Consider the following 20507-nt stretch of genomic DNA (forward strand, 5'->3'; position numbering starts at 1 on the left):
TATATGCTGGCGTGTGTGGTCAGGGCAACTTGATACAGTTGCTTTTTTTCCTTCTTTACATGGGTGCTAGGGTTGAACTCACGTTAGGGCTGCCCTGCAGGCTGCCTTTACTTACTGAGTCACCTTCCGCCCTAGTTGTGCAGTTTCAAAAGGCGAGGTCTAAAGAACTCCTCCGACATGAGGTGTTTGTTCAAGACCTGAATTTATAAAACAATTCCAGAAAAAACCACCATTATATCAAAGGAATGAGATGTATGTTTTATGCAAAATTTGTATGAATCGATAGTATAGACAATATTAAATAATGTCTTTATCATCAAGAAGCTTGTTTACTGAATATATTGATTTTATTTCAGCACTTCAGAAGATAAAGAGAAACAGTATACTAGCCAAACCACCAGGTTGCTTGCTCTTCTCGATGCTCTGGCTTCACATAAAGCTTGTAAATTAGCTATTTTGCATCTAATTAACGGAACTATTAAAGGCGATGAAAGATATGCAGAGATATTCCAGGATCTTTTAGCTTTGGTACGGTCTCCTGGGGACAGTGTTGTTCGCCAGCAGTGTGTGGAATATGTCACGTCCATTTTGCAGTCTCTCTGTGACCAGGTATTGAGTTTTTTATTGTCAGTGTGTGTGTGTTGGTGTGTGCCTGAGTGCTTGTCTTAATGTAAATCTTGGCTGGGAGCAGAGCTTACCTATGTTCTATGACTCCTGGATTTAGAAAGCTTGTTTGATATGTGGAAGAAAAGCAAGCTGGTTTTAGTGCATTCTAGTTCTCTTTGGCTTAGCTTTGGGTCTCTGAGGAGATTTATGTCCTTTTGTAATAGTATTGCCATCCTGGGTAGTTGCTTTTGTACTAATTTCCAATGCTTTTTATGGCTAATTAGTATTTACTGTATTGCTTTCCTTCCTAATTATATTAACATGTGCCAAGGCGTTCTTTAGTTTTATAACATTGATATTAGTTGATTAATGTGAGGATAACTTCTTTGTGTGGTTACTCTTTGGAGAGTAAGTCTTTTGTAGCCCCAACTGCCCTCAGACTCGCTCTGTAGCCAAGTCTGACCTTGAATCGCTGATTTCCCTCCTCTGTCTCCCAAGTGCTGGATTACCATGTGTGCCACTTGTCTGCTTCTTGTGGACAACTGGTGCAGCAGCGAGAGTCACCGCTGTCTGTGCATTCTGACCGATGCATGCAGCTGCTCCTGAGCAGTTGTGCTTTCCTCTCTTGCCGTCAGTTCTTTCTGTAACATTTCCATGTGTCAGTGCGATCCTGCCAGTCAGAATGCTCGTGCCCCCAGTCAGCAGATGGCTTTTCTTTTTCCAGACAGAGTATAGTTAGGGAAAGCCTGTGCTAGAGGATTGAAGTGCAGTTTTGTTACATTGAAGACCTCGGACTGTATGGGACTTGTTTTCAGAAGTGGTAGACTGTAGTAGTGGGCCTGTGATCGGTGCTTATAAAGTGCTCACACTGTGTCATGTGACTGCTGACCAAGGCTAGGGCCCCTTTCTTCCCTTCCCTCAGACTTCATTAAGAGCTACCCTGATGCCGCTTTTCTTTCTGATGCAGATTGTGTTTGCAGAACCCTGAAAGCCCAGTTGACTCCCATAATGAGTAGTGGATGTTTCTTTAGGTGTGATTAACTTGACTTGCTTGAATTTTAAAAGTATAAAAAGTAGAAGGACACATTTAATTGAAGATTGTGCCTAATGTTTGTTCTATCCATCCCTTTTTATGAAGCTTTAAATTCCACTATTGATAAGTTTACTAAAAGTTCAGCCAAAAATTTTATTTCTAGAAGCCTCTGTAATCTAAAAGAAGTCTAAATTCATGAATAATAGATTGATTTAAGGTATTTTACTATCAAAGCTTTTTAAGCATTTTAAAATTGAAACTATGCCACGTTTACTTCCTTCCAAGGCCATCATCTCTATTTTGCCGTAAAGTATGAATATGTCTGAGAGTTCCATGCACTCATATAATCTGTTTTGATCAAGTCCACCCCTCACCTTCATTCCCTCCTTCCTCTCCAGTACACCCCAGTTCTTCCTCTCTTCTCACCAATTTCATGTGCTTGTTTTCTCTAACCCACTGAATCCACATAGTGTCCCCAGCATATACATGGGTATCGGGCCATCTACCAGGGCACGGGCAGCCTATCAAAGGTTACATCCCTAAAAAGAACTGACTTTCGCAGGAGAAGATGGCATTTCATATGTACTGTGTTTTGGCCAGTCAGTCCTCTTCCTCTGTTCCTCTCCCATCCACACTCCTCCCTGCCTGTGCCCTTTGCCTGCTCTAGTCTGCGTTCCGTCGTCGTATCTCATGGAGCAGTATACTCTCATTCCTGAGAACCTCTTTCCCCTTATACATTCATGATCTATATCACACTCAGCCCCACACAAGTAATATGAAAATGAGGAGCTGGGATCCATGTATGAGAGAGAACAATGGTATTTGTGTTTCTGAGTCTGAGAATAAAAAATTAGTTAGATGGCAGAAAGTAGCTGATAATGCCTTATCTATCTTATGTTGTTTGGCCCAGGTGACCCTTCTGTCCTTTTCAGAGTCAATGCCAAACTCTCTTCCTCTCGTGTAAATGGAAGATAAATTTTAAAAGTTTTTTTAAAGGTAGAAAGTAGTATAAAGGAAAACACTATGTCTATTTTCTTATGTATTCTCACATTAACTTTTAGAAAAGAGGATTTGTTTATCTGTTTGAATCTGTTTGGGATGGGACCATAACAATAATGTTCGGAATTTTTATTTATTTGTATGGTTGTTTTGTCTACATGCATGTTTGTGTACTACATGCATGCCCACTCCCTGGAGAGGCCAGAGCATGGCATCAGAGGCTCTGGGACTGAGTGTCATATGGTGGTGACCCACCTTGGGGGTACTAATAATCGAACCCTGGTCCTCCTGAAGAGCAGCCAGTGCTCTTGACCGCTGAGTCATCCCCAGCCCCCAGCAGTAATATTTTAATGGGATTGTTACTAAGTGTGAATTGCGTGTGTTTAGAAATAGCAGTCAGGAGTGATGGTGATAATCGTTTTGAAATGTTTCTCCCTGCCCCCCCAGGACATTGCACTCATTTTGCCAAGCCCTTCTGAAGGTCCTGCCTCTGAGCTTGAGCAGCTCTCCAATTCCCTCCCGAGTAAAGAACTGATGACGGCCATCTGTGACTGTCTGCTGGCGACTCTGGCTAATTCCGAAAGCAGTTACAACTGCCTGCTGACGTGTGTCCGCACAATGATGTTCCTTGCAGAGCATGACTATGGACTGTTTCACTTGAAAAGGTGGGCTGTGCAGGATTTAGTGTGCTGTGCCCTGTCGTTTAGTTAGTTTGTACTCATGGAAGGTTGAAAGTGTGATGTCTTTTGTAGGAAAAGTTTTATATATAGCAGAGTTTCATTGATAATTTAGTAATGGATTTAAAATCTTTTCTAACTGTCTGGGTTGATTCTACTTTCTAGTATGTATGAATGACAGTTATAAGTCTTTATAAGCCTGGCTTCTGTGGGTACTTGTATTTCTTTTGGCTAGGTACCTCTGTGGAGTGCCTAGGTCATGTGACAGGCAGCTGCTTAACCCCATCAAGCACTGCTGCACTGTTTCCCAAAGTGATCTCTGTTTGCTTTCCATTCCCTCTGCATTAGAGCCCTTAGCCTCACCGCGACTTCCTACCATGGGGTTGTTCTGTTTGTTGACATGGAGCAGCCAGTGTTGCTCAGGTTGGCCTCAGCCTCCTGGGCGCGGGGTGAGGAGGAGAGACATGCACGTCATGCCCTGGCTTTGCCAGAATATGTTGCTGTGCTTTTCCTAAAAGACATTCTAGTAGATATATTAGCTGTAGATTTTTTTTGTTCTTGTTTTGGGTTGTTTGTTTGAGACAGGACCTTGTTCTGTAGCCTAGGGTGACCTGGACCATGTAATCCTCCTGCCTCAGCCCCTGGAATGCTAGGAGTATAGCCATGAACGAATGCTTAAAACAGACCCTAGTTTTTGATAGAGAATGCACAAGTATAACTCATTTGCTTAAGATTTTATGTAGCAATTGTGAAGGTCTAGTTTTGAGCCTATTATTTTTCCATTATTATCTTTTTCTTTAGGTGTGATTTTGTCCCTGTTTATCTGTGTTTAAAAGGTTCTTCAGAATAGGAGGGGCTGATCTTCTCCTCTTTATTGCTTTACCATGGTCAATGGGATCTCACAACCTGACCATTTGGTAGCTGGAGCCCTGCTTGTCAATGTGCTTATTTCCATCTGGCTGGCAGTGTTGGAGCTTTAGAGACAACTGAGTATTGGAGTGGCTCGCCTTGAAATTCTGTTGAAACTGGGAACAGTGTTAAGTGCAGAGTATGATCAGGACTTTAGACATACACCAACGGGGGTTTGTCATGCAAGTTTGGCAAACTGGACTGTGAGCGGAGTCCAGTTTTCTGTGGGTACAGCATATAGGGCATTGCTGTGGCACAGGCATCATCTGCATTGCCCAGCACTTGCCACTGCGCTAGCAGCTGCAGCGGGAAATCTGAGCTGTGCAGCACGCAAAGCCGAAACAGTTACCAGCTGGGTCTTAAGCAGTTCTTTGAGCTCTGCGCTAGACCCTTGTTTCCCTGTTGTTTGTAACTCTTCAGTTAGGGTTCCCTATGGTCTCTGAGATAATGCCAGCCCTCTGATGCTAGGGGATCGCTCACATCATGAGTAGAAGTTTAAATAGGGAGCTAGCAAGTGGGCTATGATAGCTTTGGAAAATGTACTGTATTCATACCTGTAATCATAGCATTTGGGAAACTGAGGCAAGAGGATTGTGAGTTTGAGGTTAGTCTGTCCTATATAGTAAGAGTTTGTAAAAGAAAAAAAAATCAATAAATATTGAAATGAGCTGATTTTTTTGTTGTTGTTACATTGTGAACAGAGACATGTATATGTCTTTATGTTTTTTAAATGGTGAAATAAATTGTATTCTGAAGTTAGTTATTTCTCATACTACTCTTATATACTTAACATTTTGACACAATCTCTCTTTCTCTCTCTCTCTCTCTTTTTTTTTTTTTTGCTTTGTCTTGTTTCCTTTCAAGACAAGCCTCATCATGAAGCCCTACTTGGCCTAGAACAGTGGTTCTCAGACTGTGGGTCGCGACCCCTTTGGCCATCGAATGACCTTTTTACAGGGCTCAAATATCAGATATCCTGCATACCATTTACATTATAATTCATAATGGTAGCAAAATTATAGTTATGAAATAGCAACAAAATATTTTTCTGGTTGGAGGGTCACAACATTAGGGAGGTGGAGTATCACCAGCCTAGGGCTTTTCTCCTTCCTGTTCCCTCTGAGATCTGGCCATCCAGGTGCACACCATGTCTACCTGTCCTCTTCATTCTCTTTTGGCTCTGACTGTCTGTGCTCTTGCCTTTATTTCAGCTCTCTAAGGAAGAACAGTAGTGCTCTGCACAGCTTGCTGAAGCGAGTGGTCAGCACGTTCAGTAAGGACACAGGGGAGCTCGCCTCCTCGTTTCTGGAGTTCATGAGACAGATCCTCAGCTCTGATGCCATGGTGAGAGTGCATTAGTGTTTCTGTTTGCTGTCTGTAAACACTGCAAATACCACAGGCTAAAATAATTATTTCAAAATGTATTGGAACGCATAGTAATGCCTTTTCCATCGCTCTGTAAAGTGAGGGCTGTGCAAAAGACAGAACGGTTGTTTGCTCGTATTTGTTCAAATGATTCAGAGTCTTCTGTAGTGAATGTTCCAGAAGCCTCTGCCTTAGTTTTAAATAGTTTGGCAGTGTTTCCTGCTGTGGAAATTCATTATATATATTAATATATTGTTAAAAACTCTTGAGTTCCTGCATGTTTTTGTTGCACCATAATCTAGCTTTGCATAAAAATACTGACTAGGGTGTGTGTGTGTGTGTGTAACACATCTTATGGGTTATTGCATACTTTCCAATATTTAAGAAATTCAGCACACACTTAGGGTTACTGTTTAGAAAAAATGTAAAGTATCTTTTATTGCATGGTTACAAAATAAAAGATTCCATGAGAAAAATATGAGTTCCCTAGCTAGTGTGTTTCCCTTATCATGTGATCTGTCTAAGGCTCTTCAGTGACCTTGTCTAGACATGATCCTTCAGTTTTGTTTGCAAAGTTCTTGCTGTTCTTGGTGGTTCGTGCTCTGACCCTGGCACTCAGAGGCAGAGGAAGGAGAAACGGCGTTAGTTCAAGGCTGTCCTGCTCTGTCGCTAGCCAGGCTACGTTCATATCGTGTACAGTTGTTGAGTTTTGCCAGTGCTTCTTATGATTTTGTTGTAATGAGCACAAGGGCTTTCTACATATTATTTTGAATGGGTTGGCTTTTTTGATTGTTGAACCAGCATTGTTTTCCTAGGATTATTCCAGTTTGATCCATTCTGTGTGTTCTATTTAATGAGGATTTTATGTTTGTATTCATAAAGGATCTTGGTCTGTAGCTGTCTTTTCTGGTGATGTTTTTAGGTTCGTTGAGTAAGCTGAGCAGGTTTCATTCTTAGGAATGGAAGTTTGTGAAGGATTACTAATTCTTTAATTATTTGATACACTTCAGTAATGAAGCTATTTGGAGTCTGGGCTTTTCTTTTTGGGGAAACTATTTTGTGTAAAGTGGGAATGCTTCACAGATTAGTGTGTTGTTGGTCTGGGGCCTTGCTTATCTTCTCTGTTCTTCCAGTTTTAGAGAATGTTCTGCTGACATGAGCCCCTTTTTTCTTAAAAATGCTAATTCAATTAAGTACTAATTAATTTAAGTCTATTCAGATTTTTTTAAGCCTAGGCCTTTTCATACTTTTAAGAATGTATTTCTCCGTGTTATCTTCAGTATCTGATGGCATATAATTGTCTTTAGTATTTTCTTATAAACCCAAAATTTTCTGGTAAGCTGTCTGCCTTTTTGTTCCTTGTTTTATAATTGGAGTCTTCCTCTTGGTGTGGTACTTGACATTGAACCTGGGGCCTCATGTGCAAGATGCGCTCTGCATCCCTTACTTGCTTTTCTTTTTTCTTCTAAGTCTGGCTAAATGTTTGTTAGTTTTGTTGATCTTGACAGTTGTGTTTTCTAAAGATTTAGGCTGAATTTGACCCTCCATGTTTTTCTTGCTTTTTGTTTTTTTTTGGTTGTTGTTTTGTTTTTCGAGACGGGGTTTTTCTGTGTAGCCCTGGTTGTCCTGGAACTCACTCTGCAGACCAGGTTAGCCTTGAACTCAGATATCTGACTGCCTCTGCCTCCTGAATGTTGGGATTAAAGGGGTGTGCCCACTATTTTCTAAGACTACTTTTAATTAGAAGCAGGTGGGTTGTATTTTATGAGTAGTATTTTGTTTATAAACTTTGTAGTGACTGAGAGTATGACACATGCTGGAGCCCTTGCCGAGCATGTGGGAGCCCTGGGCCTGACCCCACTGCGAATAAACCAGCAAGCAGACTACTGCTCGGGTTGGGCTCTTAAGGGCTGGTGTCCGGAATTCCCTGTTTATGAAGGGCGCCTTTAGAGGGTGGTCTAGGTAGAGCCTTCACCTCCTCCAGTCACCCCGTCTCACTTATCTAACCTTTCCCTGATGATGCACGAAGTAGCCGGCTCTCCATTTCCCAGCAGAGAGTAGGGCTGTGGAGCCAGTGTCCTCCTGCACAGTAAGTCCCTTCCTCACTCTAGTGTTCTCTGAAAAGAGCTAGTACTCCTCCGGGCTCATTTTCAGACCAGGTAGGCTTTTTTAAAAATACTTTCTCACTCGACAGCCCATTTTGGTGGCACATTACTTGTAAGCCCAGCAACTGGGAAATGGACCCGGGAAGACCAGTGCAGGGGCATCAGTGGCTACATAGTGAGTTTGAGGCCAAACTGTGCTACAGGAGACCTTGTCAGAAAAAAAAAAGTAACAACAACGATCATTTAGCTTTTGATATTTGAACATTTATAGGACAAATGTTATTAACTCCAAACAAAATTTTGAATTTTTATACAAACTAAAAATACTAAATCTTCAGGATTGGAGAGATGGTTCAGTGTTAAGAGTGTATACTACTCTGCAGAGGACCTGGCTCCCAGCATGCACCTCAAGCAGCTCACAACTGCTTGTGACTCCAATTTCAAGGAATCTGATACCATCTTCTGGCCCTCATGGGTTCCTGCACGCACGTGGTATACATAAACTTAGGAAAACTCACACGAAAAAGTATTAAATCCTGCATCAGGATTAGTGGGGACACATTTATTTTGGAACTTTACTCCTGGTAGAGCATAATTCATTTTGTGTCATTTAAAATAAAGGACGTTAGACAGACTAGCAGCTACTGCTTGGCATGTACATAGAGATCTAACGTATATCTTTTTGTGTGTATAGTGATATGTATGATTTTAAAGTAGAAAATGCTTGTTTTTCTGTCCAATAGGTCTTATATATGATAGTTGCTGTTTTTATTGCCTGTATTGTCTTGAGAGATATAATTCAATTTCCTTCAGTTGTCTGTTCTTGTAGGAGTCTTCCTAGCTCTTGAACATACATCAGTTAACTGTCTTATCAAGTGCCAGTATAAATATACCAATACTGATGGCTATAAAATAGTTTTTGAGAAAACTGTGTCAGTAATTTAAATATGTTTACCTATTTATTTTACTAATCTTACTCAAAACATTTCCACTTTCAGTAAACTAAGTCCTTTTTAAAGCTAGCCATTTATTGAGCTGTAAAAGTTTTAACATGAAGGGGCACATAATAACAGATGGCTGAAATAGATGAATAAATTTAGAAGCATCTTTGTAGATTTCCCGTTGTCAATGTAACTTGTGTGTGACCTTTACAGGGCTGTTGTGGAGACGATAATGGTCTCATGGAGGTGGAGGGCGCTCACCCACCCCGGACGATGAGCATTAATGCTGCAGAGCTCAAACAGCTGCTACAGAGCAAAGAAGAGGGTCCAGAGAGTTTGTTCCTTGAACTAGAGAAGCTTGTTTTGGTAAAAAGAAAACCAGAAAAAAATAGTAATAAATCAGCATTCCTTCTCAGTGTGACTAGTACAAGCTTTCCGTGGTGCCTTTTTCAATATTATAACCCTTAGCTGGGTGTTTATACCCTCCAGGTAGCTCCTTGGATTAATAATCTGGAATATACTTTTCCATCATGTTATGAGTCTCATGAGCAAGCAAAGGAAGTGTTGTTTGGATTGTTTGTTTTTCAATGCAGGATGCCTCTGCTGCCATTGTTTAGGAATAAAATGACAAGTATTTTCATGTTTGTTTTATTTTAATATGCTTAATGTTAAGTTGCTGACTTCTGGATGGTGTTCCAAATGTGCAGGGTCTCAGCGGAGCAGGGAACTGCCCGGCTAGCTCAGTCGGTAGAACATGGGACTCAGCGGAGCAGGGCTCAAGTGCTCTTGCTTTATTTGCTGGCATCTTCTCATTCTTCTGTCTGTGTCTAGGAGCATTCCAAAGATGATGACAATCTGGATTCTTTACTGGACAATGTAGTTGGACTGAAGCAGATGCTGGAGTCGTCTGGTGACCCTTTGCCTCTCAGTGACCAGGATGTAGAGCCTGTATTGTCGGCTCCAGAATCTCTGCAGAATCTGTTCAACAATAGGTGAGTCAGTAGGGATTTGAGGTTTAGATGATTTAAATAATGGCTGCAGGAATCTTGGTTGGGGCAACAAACTTTTTATAAAGAGTGAGATAGCAAAAATTCCAGTGTTTGTAGGCCACTTACAGCCTCTTGCATATTTTATAGTTTTTATTGTTTGTTTGCCTTTTAAAAAAGAAAAAATATGCATACTATGCCGGACGTACAGACTGTGTAAAAACAGGCTGGCAGAACAAGGTTGACTGACCCCGAGCTCTGAGAATGTAGAACTTTTTTTTTGTGGTTGTTCGTTTGGAAACAGGATCTCCTATAGCTTAGGCCTTCTGACTACTGGGATGAAAGCTGCGAACCACTGTACTCAGAGGAAGATGTCCACCTCTTAACTTTGGGAGCACTGAAGCCTTATTGAGCATCCTATGTGACATATTCTCTGTATAGAAATTATAAGAATTAGCAGTTTCTATTAAAACTGGTACAGTGCTATCAGCCTGCACTTTCGGAAATTAAAACCAGGCTATTTGGTTTACTGAAATCCCCAAGCCTATTATAGTGGGCCTTTTTATTTAGTTTTATTATTCTCCATACAGTACATCTTGACTGAAGCTTCCCCTCCCTCCATTCCTCCCAGTTCCCCTCCCGCAACCTCTTCTGTCCCCCAGACTCATCCCTCCCATCTCCCCAAAAAAGAGCAGGCCTCTCAGGGATATCACTGAACACAGCACAAGAAGATGAAATAAGACCAGGCACAAACCTCACATCAAGACTGGGCAAGGCAACCCAGTAGGAGGAAAGGGTCCCAAGAACAGCAAAGAGTCATCCTCACTCCCACTGTCAGGATGCCCCCCACCCATACCAAGCTAGCAGCCATAGCGTACCTGCAGAGGTCTTAGCACAGACACATGCAGCCTCCTCCGTGATTTCTGCTTCAGTCTCTGTGAGCCCCTATGAGCTCTGCTTAGTTGACTCCTTGGGCCATGTCCTCATGGTGCCCTGGGATTCATCTGGCTCCCACAATTACTCTTCCTCCTCTTCCGCAGGATTCCCTGACTTCACAGGGGTGGGACTGGATAGAGACCTCCAACCTGGGCTCTCTCTCTCTGTCCAATGTTTGACTGTATCTCTACCTGCTTTTATCAGCTACTGCAGGAAGCCTCTCTGACAGCTGGACTAGGCACCGATGTGGGAATCATTTCATTGCCCCCCACAACTGTAGGATTATTTTGAAGCTTTGGTTTTTAAGGATACTTTATTCTTGAATAGGTTTTGGATGGATTAAGGGCGAATCTTATTAGTCATCTGGAGAGTAATCATTTTAGTTATGTCTTCTATAGATTTTACTTAGGTAAAGCTAAAATATTTTGTTTTGGGATTCTGCTTTTATTCACATCCCTTTTTTATATTCTAGGACTGCATATGTGCTAGCTGATGTCATGGATGATCAGTTGAAGTCTATGTGGTTTACTCCATTTCAGGCTGAAGAAATCGATACTGATCTAGATTTGGTATGAAGGATTTGATTACTAAGTTTTGGAAGAAGATGTTCTGTTTGTTGCTTTGTGTGTTGTTAGCATTCCAGTAGTTTATATGATACACTCTTTTTTTTTTTTGGTTTTTTCGAGACAGGGTTTCTTTGTGGCTTTGGAGCCTGTCCTGGAACTAGCTCTGTAGACCAGGCTGGCCTCGAACTCACAGAGATCCGCCTGCCTCTGCCTCCCGAGTGCTGGGATTAAAGGCGTGCGCCAGCACCGCCCGGCTCTATGATATACTCTTCATGTCCATTGGAGGCGTTATCTTTATGACAGTCACATTCTGACTGAAATCTAGAGCTCATTACTTTCATTCTGTTGGTTTTGCTTCAGTCTTGTAGTGATTTGTATTTGAGACTGTGATGAGGTAAGGCATTCTGTGTGCACACATCCTCTGAAGCACGTGCTCTCTATGCTGCTGGGCACACAGTAATGTACCTGACACAGCGCTGTTTGGTCTTCACTGGGTTCAGGGATGGAATGGTGCGGTCTCTTCCCTGGGAACTCGTACAGTGTATTATGGTATCAGTGTAATTGATGTTCGTAAGCATAGTGCTGAAGGTTCAGGATTGTAAAGACCGACTGTTTGATGCTTCTAAGAGGGGTATTTCTGTAGAATTTTATCCATAGCTTACTGAACTTATATATTGATTTTTTCTTTTCTTTTTTTTCTTTTAAAGCTGAGAATTATTTTTTTTAAAGATTTATTTATTATGTATCCTGCAGGCCAGAAGAGAGCATTAGATCTCATTATAAATGGTTGTGAGCCACCATGTGGTTGCTGGGAATTGAACTCAGGAACTCTGGAAGAGCAATCAGTGCTCTTAACCTCTGAGCCATCTCTCCAGCCAGAAATCTACTTAGGTATTTCCTTGTCCAAAATATATTAGTGTTCATCATGAGTAATGGGCCTGAAAGAATGAAATAATTTGGATTTAAGATAACATTTAGTGTATTGATAGCTGCTTTTCCTTTAAGGAAAAAAATACACATAGCTAAAATTACATTAAAGAATTTATTTTTGGTCTGAATTTTTTAATGAATTCATTAGAACCGTGCTGTCCAGTAAACTCTGTTTAGGGGTAGAAATTTCCTTACGCCGGGCGGTGGTGGCGCACGCCTTTAATCCCAGCACTCGGGAGGCAGAGGCAGGCGGATCTCTGTGAGTTCGAGGCCAGCCTGGTCTACAAGAGCTAGTTCCAGGACAGGAACCAAAAGCTACGGAGAAACCCTGTCTCGAAAAATAAAATAAAAAAAAATAAAAATTAAAAAAAAAAAGAAATGTTCCTCACTTTTCTGGCTTTGGTATTATAGCCAGTAGCTTTGTGTGACTGTTGGAAAATTAAAATTTAGGTAGTGTGACTGAAACACTGACTTTTAGTCAGGCATGGTGTCTTAACACCTGTGATCTCAGTCTTAGGAAAGGCAGAGGCAGAGCATCTGAGCTCAAGGCCAGTCTCTCTACACAGTGAGCTCCAAGCACACATGTTAAGAAGCTGTCTCTTCACAAAAAGCACTGAATTTTACTGTGATTGAGTTCTAATTCTTATTTAGATACTCACATATGGGAGCTGGAGAGGATGCACAAGAGTTGAGAGTACTCGCTACTCTTGTGGAGGAATCCCTCTAGTTCTCACCTACATAGTCCCTCACAGTTACCTGTAACTTCAGTTCTGGGGATCTGATGTCCCTTCTGATCCCTGTGGGCACGTGCAGGCAAAACACTCATAAACATAATGTAAATAAATAGCCTTTAAAAGAAAACCAAACCTCACATGTAGTTGAGGGCTGAGTTTCTATATTAGGCGATAGAATTTTAAAATATTTTTAATAATTTTTAATATTTTAATAATATTAAATATTTTAATATTTTTAAAAAATAATTTAAAATATTTATGTGAGAAGTTGTTCTTTTTCATCTGGGAGTGGTGGTTCACACCTGAAACTCCAGCACTAAGGTGACAGAGTCTGGAGAATCGCTCAAACTTGAAGGCCACAGAATCTTTCCAGGCCAGACTGAGCTGCAGAAAGAAAACAAGACTAAACCTAGTGTCCGTGTGTGTCCGTGTGTGTCCGTTTGTGTGTGTGTGTGTGTGTGTGCATACATACTGGAACTGGCCTTGAGATCCACCTGCCTCTGCCTTCTGAGCGCTGAGAGATTGAAGGTGTACACCACCACTGCCAGCTAAACTACTCCCCCTGCCCTGTTTTTTCAAGACAGCGTTTCTCTGTGTAACAGCCCTGGCTGTCTGTAACTAGCTCTGAACTCACAGAGATCCACCTGCCTCTGCCTCCTAAGTGTTGGGATTGTAGGCATGCGCCACCACCTCCTGGCTAAGCCTTCCATTTTTAACCTAAAGCGGAGCCACACTGTTTCCCAGTGATCACTGTGACCACAGTTTAGAGAAATTTTACATCTTGTAAGCAGCTTTAATTCTTGTTTCTCTGACATTAAGCCTAGGTTTGAATATCATGAGATGCATCAGGCTTTTGGGAGTCTGCAGCACGCAACCCTTTCCTGACAGGTGTGGGTAGTGCATTAGGTGGCCCAGTGCATTATTTCCATAGTGATTGGAAATGTTCGTTAGGTATTCTAGTGTTAATTTATTTAGAGTAATCCTGAGTTCAAGGTCGAACACAGTCTTCTAGATTTACAGACCTGCAGCTTTGAGGAGGAATGCTGCAAAATAATTAGTTGAATTCCTAGGGCTTTCTTTTTTGCTAATACCAATGATGCTACTTTCTGAAAACATAGAGAAGTAGATTTATAACTAATTTACCATGAGAGTAAAATAGAATTGGTTGGTAATGGCAATTTCTGTAGTGGAAGCTACACAAGCTTAAATTTAATGTATTTAATTTTTTTTTTTTTTTTTGGTTTTTCGAGACAGGGTTTCTCTGTGGTTTTGGAGCCTGTCCTGGAACTAGCTCTTGTAGTCCAGGCTGGTCTCGAACTCACAGAGATCCGCCTGCCTCTGCCTCCCGAGTGCTGGGATTAAAGGCGTGCGCTACCACCGATGTATTTAATTTTATGTTTTTGACTACAGGTGAAGGTTGACCTGATTGAGCTCTCTGAAAAGTGCTGTAGTGATTTCGATTTGCACTCGGAATTAGAGCGTTCATTTTTATCAGAACCGTCATCTCCAGGAAGAACCAAGACTACTAAGGGATTTAAACTTGGGAAGCATAAACATGAGACGTTCATAACTTCAAGGTAATGTTTATTCCATAGAAGAGTTCAGAGTACTTGCTGCTCTTGTGGAGATAGACACATATCTGCCCCCCCCCCCCCCCTTTTCCCCTGAGGTGGGGTTTCTCTGTGTAGCTCTGACCTGGAATTTACTCTGTAGCCCAGGCTGGCCTTAAATTCACAGAGATTCTCCTGCCTCTGTTTCCTGAGTGCTGGGATTAAAGGTGTGAACCACTTTAGTTGGCATAATTGTAATACAAGCTTTTAAAGTGAGTAATTTGTCAGGGTGACCGGTGCATTATGTTCTATTGTTGCTGCTGTTGCTGAGGTTTGAATCCAGGGCATTGTAATTCCTGATCACACTGAGCTATCGTGAGCCCTCATCGTACTGTTTTTCCTTTGAGCAAGAAGCAGACTTACTGGATTGTTAAAAAAACAGTCTTATTAACAAACAAGCATACCTGATAGTTAGTTATTACAGAAAGTAATATTTCTGGGACAGTTCCTGTAAGTAGAAGCAGCAAACAATGAAATTCCACTTTTAGTATTGTAAAGATACTATAACATTTTCACTGGAAATCTGAAGTTTCCCCATGTTGTCTTAACAGTGGAAAATCTGAATACATCGAGCCTGCCAAGCGAGCTCATGTTGTGCCACCACCACGAGGCCGGGGCCGGGGCGGATTTGGGCAGGGCATCCGACCCCATGATATTTTTCGTCAGAGAAAGCAGAACACAAGTAGGCCACCGTCTATGCACGTGGATGACTTTGTTGCAGCTGAAAGTAAAGAAGTGGTCCCTCAGGATGGACTTCCCCAGCCGAAGCGGCCACTCAAAGTGTCACAGAAGATCTCTTCCCGCGGTGGATTTTCAGGCAATCGCGGGGGACGGGGCGCTTTTCACAGTCAGAACAGGTTCTTCACACCTCCTGCCTCGAAAGGTAACTAACATGTGGCCCAGATAGGAGCGGTTCAGAGTCCACTCCTCCTCTGTCAGTGTGCAGAGTGCTATTGCATGGGGTATAAAATAAAACCACAAGTAGCTCTCTTGTTTACTTCCCTGTGATATGTTGTACTTTTAGTTTTAGTGTTTTTTTTCCTTTTCTTTGTTTCTTCCTTCCTTTCTTTTTTTTTTTTTACCCCCTTGAGACAGTAGCCCTGGTTGTCCTGGAACTTGCTGTATTGACCAAGTTGACCTTGAACTCAGAGGTCTGCCAGCCTCTGCCTCCTGAGTGCTGGGATTAAAGGTGTGCGCCATCTACACCTGACTTTTTTTCCCTTTTCTTTTTACTAGTTTCCTTTTTACATTGGATTTTTTTTTTGAGACAGTGTCGCACAGTGTACCCTTGAAAACAATGTTAATATATTTTATTTCAGGGTATTTTGCTTACTTACACGTGTTTCTGTACATCACACGTGTGCCTGTTGCCCAACAAGACCAGAAGAGGGTATTGGATCCTCTCTAACTGGAGCTACACGGTTGCTAACCACCATGCGGGTGCTAGGAATTGAACCCTGTCCTCCAGAAGAGCAGCCAGTGCGTTTAACCCTGAGCTATCTATCTAGCCCTTATAATGAATATTTCATATATCCTTCCTGAGTAATACACATGTATCATTTTTACAGTTATCCCTCTTAACATTTTCTTAAGATTCTCTGTATAGTCCATTTCTTACCTAGTTTCTTGTCTTTTCTGTGTTCCCTGCTGTGTGCTATGTGTGGGGACGTCTGTGGAGGAAGGTAAGGGTATGTAGATGCTAGGCGTTGATATGGGTTGTCTTCCTCCAGTGGTCTCCATCTTATATCCTGACACCGAATCTTTCACTTGACTCCAGGGCTTGTTGGGTCAGCTGGACCAGCTAGCCAGCATCACTGCTTCTCTAGTGCTGGCATTACAAGTGGCCTCCTATGCTTGCCCAGTATTATGTGTGTGTCAGTTACTCATGCCTTTGTAGCCAGCTCTTTTCCCCTCTGGGCCGTCTCCCTGGCTCTCTACATTCTTCATCTGACAGGTGTTATGTAGTTCAGGCTAGCCTGGAACTCATAGTCCTGCTGCCTTCCTTTTCCCAGTGCATATACCGTGCATGTGTATATGTGTCCAGACTAGGTGGGCATTGGATCCCTCGGAACTAGAGTTACAGGTATTTATGAGCTGCCCAACATGGGTCTGGTATTTGAAGTCTGGTCCTCATGATTGAACGTGAAGTGCTTTCACCTGCTGAGCCGTCTCTCCAGCCCTTTATTTTCTTTTAATGTTGTATTTGGTTTACTTTAAATTGTCTTGAGTTTAGAAACTGATTATACTTGGAGCTGTTACTCCTTTTTTGTTACTGTTTTGTTTTTATATAAAGTGTTGCTATTTAGCAAGATTCATCCCAAACTTGTGATCCTCTTGCTTCAGCAAGTATTGGAAACATAAGCATATGCTACTCCACTGGCTTCAGAGACCTGTCCCCTCTCTCCTTCTCCCTCTCTTCCTCTCCCCCCCTTCTGCTCCCTTTCTCTCTTGCTCTCTCATTCTCCCTTCTCCTCACTTCACTCTCTTCTCTCTTTCTCACTTTGAGGCAGGGTCTCATGTATCCTCCATGAATTGTACGTGTGGAGGCTGGCTTCACATTCACTGTGTAGTCAAGGACGTGTCTTCTTTACCTCATGAGTGTTGGGATGACAGGCATGTGCCACCACAAGCCAGCCAGATTCTTTACTGGTGAACTATGGCGTGTTTTCACATCTGCTAAGTTAGGAGGGTATGAATGAGAGGAAAATGTTTGCATTAGTAGCAAACATACGACATCAGGAACTGTTTTCAGAACTTCACCTAGCACCCTGTATCAACCCATGGTGTATTTCTGTTGGCACCCATTTTACAGAAGAGAATATAAGTGGCAGAACTACTATTTGACAGCCTGGGCTGTGCTTACCTGCTCTTTACCACTGTGACATGCTCTTCAGTGTAGAGACTTTCAGCTTCTGTTTCATAGCATTTGAAGATTAAGAAAAGCCTGTGAGCTGGGCAGTAGTGGTGCAAGCCTTTAATCCCAGCACTTGGCATGCCATAGAGGTAGGCAGATCTCTGAGTTCGAGGCTAGCCGGTCTACAAAGTGAGTTCCAGGATAGTCAGAACTGTTACAGAGAAACCCTGTCTAGAAACCTCCCCCCCCCCCCAAAAAAAAAAGAGAGAGAGAGAGAGAGAAAGAAAGAAAGAAAGAAAGAGAGAAGAAGGAAGGAAAAACCTGTGAGATTTTCATTAATTCAGTTGGATGGTAGTGTGTGATGCTGAGCAACCTGTACCCTCCACACTCGGGAGATGGAAGGCAGGAAGACTGCCGGTTTGAGGCTGGTTTGGGCTGTGACATGGCAAGACCCTTTCTCAAAAATCCCCAAGCAAGGGAAATAATCCTTTCTATTACATTGCTTGTGTTTAGGGAACTACAGTCGTCGGGAAGGAACCAGAGGCTCTAGTTGGAGTGCTCAGAATACTCCTCGAGGAAATTATAATGAAAGTCGCGGCGGCCAGAGCAATTTTAACAGGGGTCCTCTTCCACCATTACGACCACTTAGTTCTGCAGGTACATGTTCTTCCCTGCTTGTTCTTGCTGAGATCTCTCTTTCAGCTTACAAAGGTCATTCACTTTTGTATTGGGAGAGACTATTTTAGTATGTTGACTTATTTTAGAGTTAGATTTATATCTGGGAATGAAACTTAACCATTAGTATAAGTAATGAATGTCTCATGATGATAAACTATATTTAAAAAACAAACCAGTTGTTATGGTGCTTCTTAACTGCAAAGTATTAATAGCAAAGGTAGCATCATACGGTAGGTACTGTATTAATAGCAAAGGTAGCATCATACGGTAGATACTGTATTGATAGCAAAGTAGCATCATACATACAGTAGGTGCTGTTGAGTGTGCAGTTTTATAAGCATAGAACCTTTTTCTGCAATACTACCTCAAGTTTAGGATTCTTGTCAGAAGTAGCTTTTGTTTTAAAACAACATTCTAAAAGTGCGTCATTTTTAAAAAGATTATGTATAGGTGTATTTGGGGTATTGTATAGGGGTGGGGGTATTGTTTAAGGGGGTGTGAGTATGCAGATATGGGTATAAATGTGTGTGTTGTTCATTTCCAGCCCCTTAGACCAAAAATAATCACAGAGAAGCTGTATTATTTAAATCACTGCTTGGCCAATCACTTAAGCGTATTGCTAGCTAGCTCTTATATCTTTGGTTAACCCATTTCTATTAATCCGTGTATCACCATGTGGCTGTGGCTTACTGGCAAGGTCCCAGCGCGTCTGTTCCTGATGGCTTCTTGTGACTCCACCTTTTTTCTCCCAGCTTTCGGTTTAGTTTTCCCTGCCTAGCTCTACTCTGCCCTATCACAGGCCAAAGCAGCTTCTTTATTCATTTACCATTAAAGCAACACATGTACAGAAGGACCTACTACACATCTTCCTCTTTCTGTCTAAATAAAATGGAAGGTTTTAACTTTAACATAGTAAAATTATATCTTAACAAAACAAGAATTACACTAGTCTTCAACTCCATCAAAGACTCCAGAAGGATATAATATTACCTAAGTAAACAGGAAGTGCATTATAAGCAATTTCCAAAACTAGAATTGACAGAGACATCTCGTTACCTGGACAGTCACCCAAAGGTCCTTTGTAATGTTTGAGCACCTATCTTCAGCCTACTGGCCCATAGTATCTGGCAGACCTTTCCATGAAGCAGAAAATTTCAAAGACAGTTCTGCCTATATTGGCAGTTTGTCAGTCACTTTCTTCTGTGTCCTGCAGAATGTCTGGCAGACTCTTTCATGAAGCAGGAACCCTGAAGGACTATCTCACCTTTAGGCAAGTTCAGCAGTCATTTTTCTGTGAGTCCTGCATGTCCAGTTCATACAGCATAGCATCAAGCAGTCCAGGCAAGAGCAGTTTCTTGCCCAAATGGCTAACAAACTCCATAAGGAACCTCTTCAATGCCCATCATGCTCTTGAAGTAGATTGGTGCTGCCAGGAGCAGATGTGTCTCATTGTCATAAAAAGTCCTAACTTCTTAAAACATTTTAATTGCCATATTCTGAAGGTCTCTGAAAGATTTGAAGAATACCTATCTAACTGATATATCTCTACATATCTAGAAAACCTAACTAACATGACTATAAGCTTGACTATTATAGATGACTCTCTATTTACCTATATTTCTTAATTATACATTACATTTTTTAAATGAGCTACATAAACACAGTACATTAATCAAGAGCAGAAATATATATATAACAAAATTGACCTTAAATTTGTATCAATAAACCAAGATTCATACCAATGCAAATCTCTCTAGCATGTGTGTGTGCACACGCGTGTGGGTTGGGGTAGGTGGGTTCCTGAAAAGGGCAGAAGGCACTGGATTCCCTGGATCTTGAGTTACCTGACAGATGCTGAGAAGGCGTGGAGCACAGTCCTGAAAGAGCAGCAAATGTTCTTAGCCACTGAACTGTCTCTCCAGCTCTGAAATAAATTCTTTTGGGATATAATCAGCTTACCTATTTAAAAGTCTAAGTGCTTACACCACAGGAAAGGAAGGATGTTGAACTAAATGTGGTCTTTTTCCTCTCTAGGTTACCGCCCGAGTCCTCGGGATAGAGCTTCCAGAGGCCGCGGGGGGCTCGGACCTTCCTGGGCTAGTACCAACAGCAGTGGAGGCTCCAGAGGGAAGTTTGTCAGTGGAGGCAGTGGGAGAGGTCGTCATGTACGGTCTTTTACTCGATAGACTTGGGAACACTCCAAGGAAATGGACATTTCATGAGGACAAAAAAAAAAAAGACATTGAAGGACCAATTTAGACTTAGCAGCTATACCTGAAGACATCTGAGAGAATATTTTTATCTGAAGAAAGCAGATTTTGTTTGATACTTAACGAGATTTCAATAAAAATCCAAACTTTGTATGTATGTTTGTATATTTCCCATTTTTATATGGTATTTATTTAGAAAATTTCTAGATAGAAAGAGAAGAAATGACTTGTTTTGTATTTTTCTTGCTTATACTGCATAAATTCCCAAACTTTCTTAGCCTGTGACACCTTTTAGTGTGTCAGTAGTAATTTCACAGTGTCCCCAGTCAAAAGCAGATGTAATACTTGTGTTTATTAAACAGTTAGGT

General features: G+C 41.7%; 1 protein-coding gene and 1 non-coding gene across 2 annotated transcripts in view; one reads left to right on the top strand and one right to left on the bottom strand.

Annotated features, from left to right (window-relative positions):
• The window catches only part of Virma (vir like m6A methyltransferase associated), a 72031-nt gene extending 51739 nt beyond the window's left edge, over window positions 1–20292 (top strand). The window contains exons 15-24 of the mRNA XM_041657198.1: window positions 357–609; window positions 3086–3303; window positions 5436–5568; window positions 8849–9001; window positions 9467–9627; window positions 11030–11126; window positions 14198–14364; window positions 14949–15280; window positions 17765–17908; window positions 19964–20292. Of these exons, the coding sequence (XP_041513132.1) occupies window positions 357–609; window positions 3086–3303; window positions 5436–5568; window positions 8849–9001; window positions 9467–9627; window positions 11030–11126; window positions 14198–14364; window positions 14949–15280; window positions 17765–17908; window positions 19964–20115 (1810 nt within the window). The 3' untranslated portion in view covers window positions 20116–20292. The remainder of the gene's footprint in view (window positions 1–356; window positions 610–3085; window positions 3304–5435; window positions 5569–8848; window positions 9002–9466; window positions 9628–11029; window positions 11127–14197; window positions 14365–14948; window positions 15281–17764; window positions 17909–19963) is intronic.
• Window positions 2482–2606, bottom strand: LOC121452025. Its single transcript, XR_005974767.1, has one exon. It is a non-coding gene; the product is annotated as a U6atac minor spliceosomal RNA (small nuclear RNA).
• Window positions 20293–20507: the final 215 nt, after the last annotated feature.

Source organism: Microtus oregoni, unplaced genomic scaffold, assembly GCF_018167655.1.
Source record: "Microtus oregoni isolate MIOR12 unplaced genomic scaffold, Mior012 000008F_ref0000371, whole genome shotgun sequence".
Lineage (NCBI taxonomy): Eukaryota > Metazoa > Chordata > Mammalia > Rodentia > Cricetidae > Microtus > Microtus oregoni.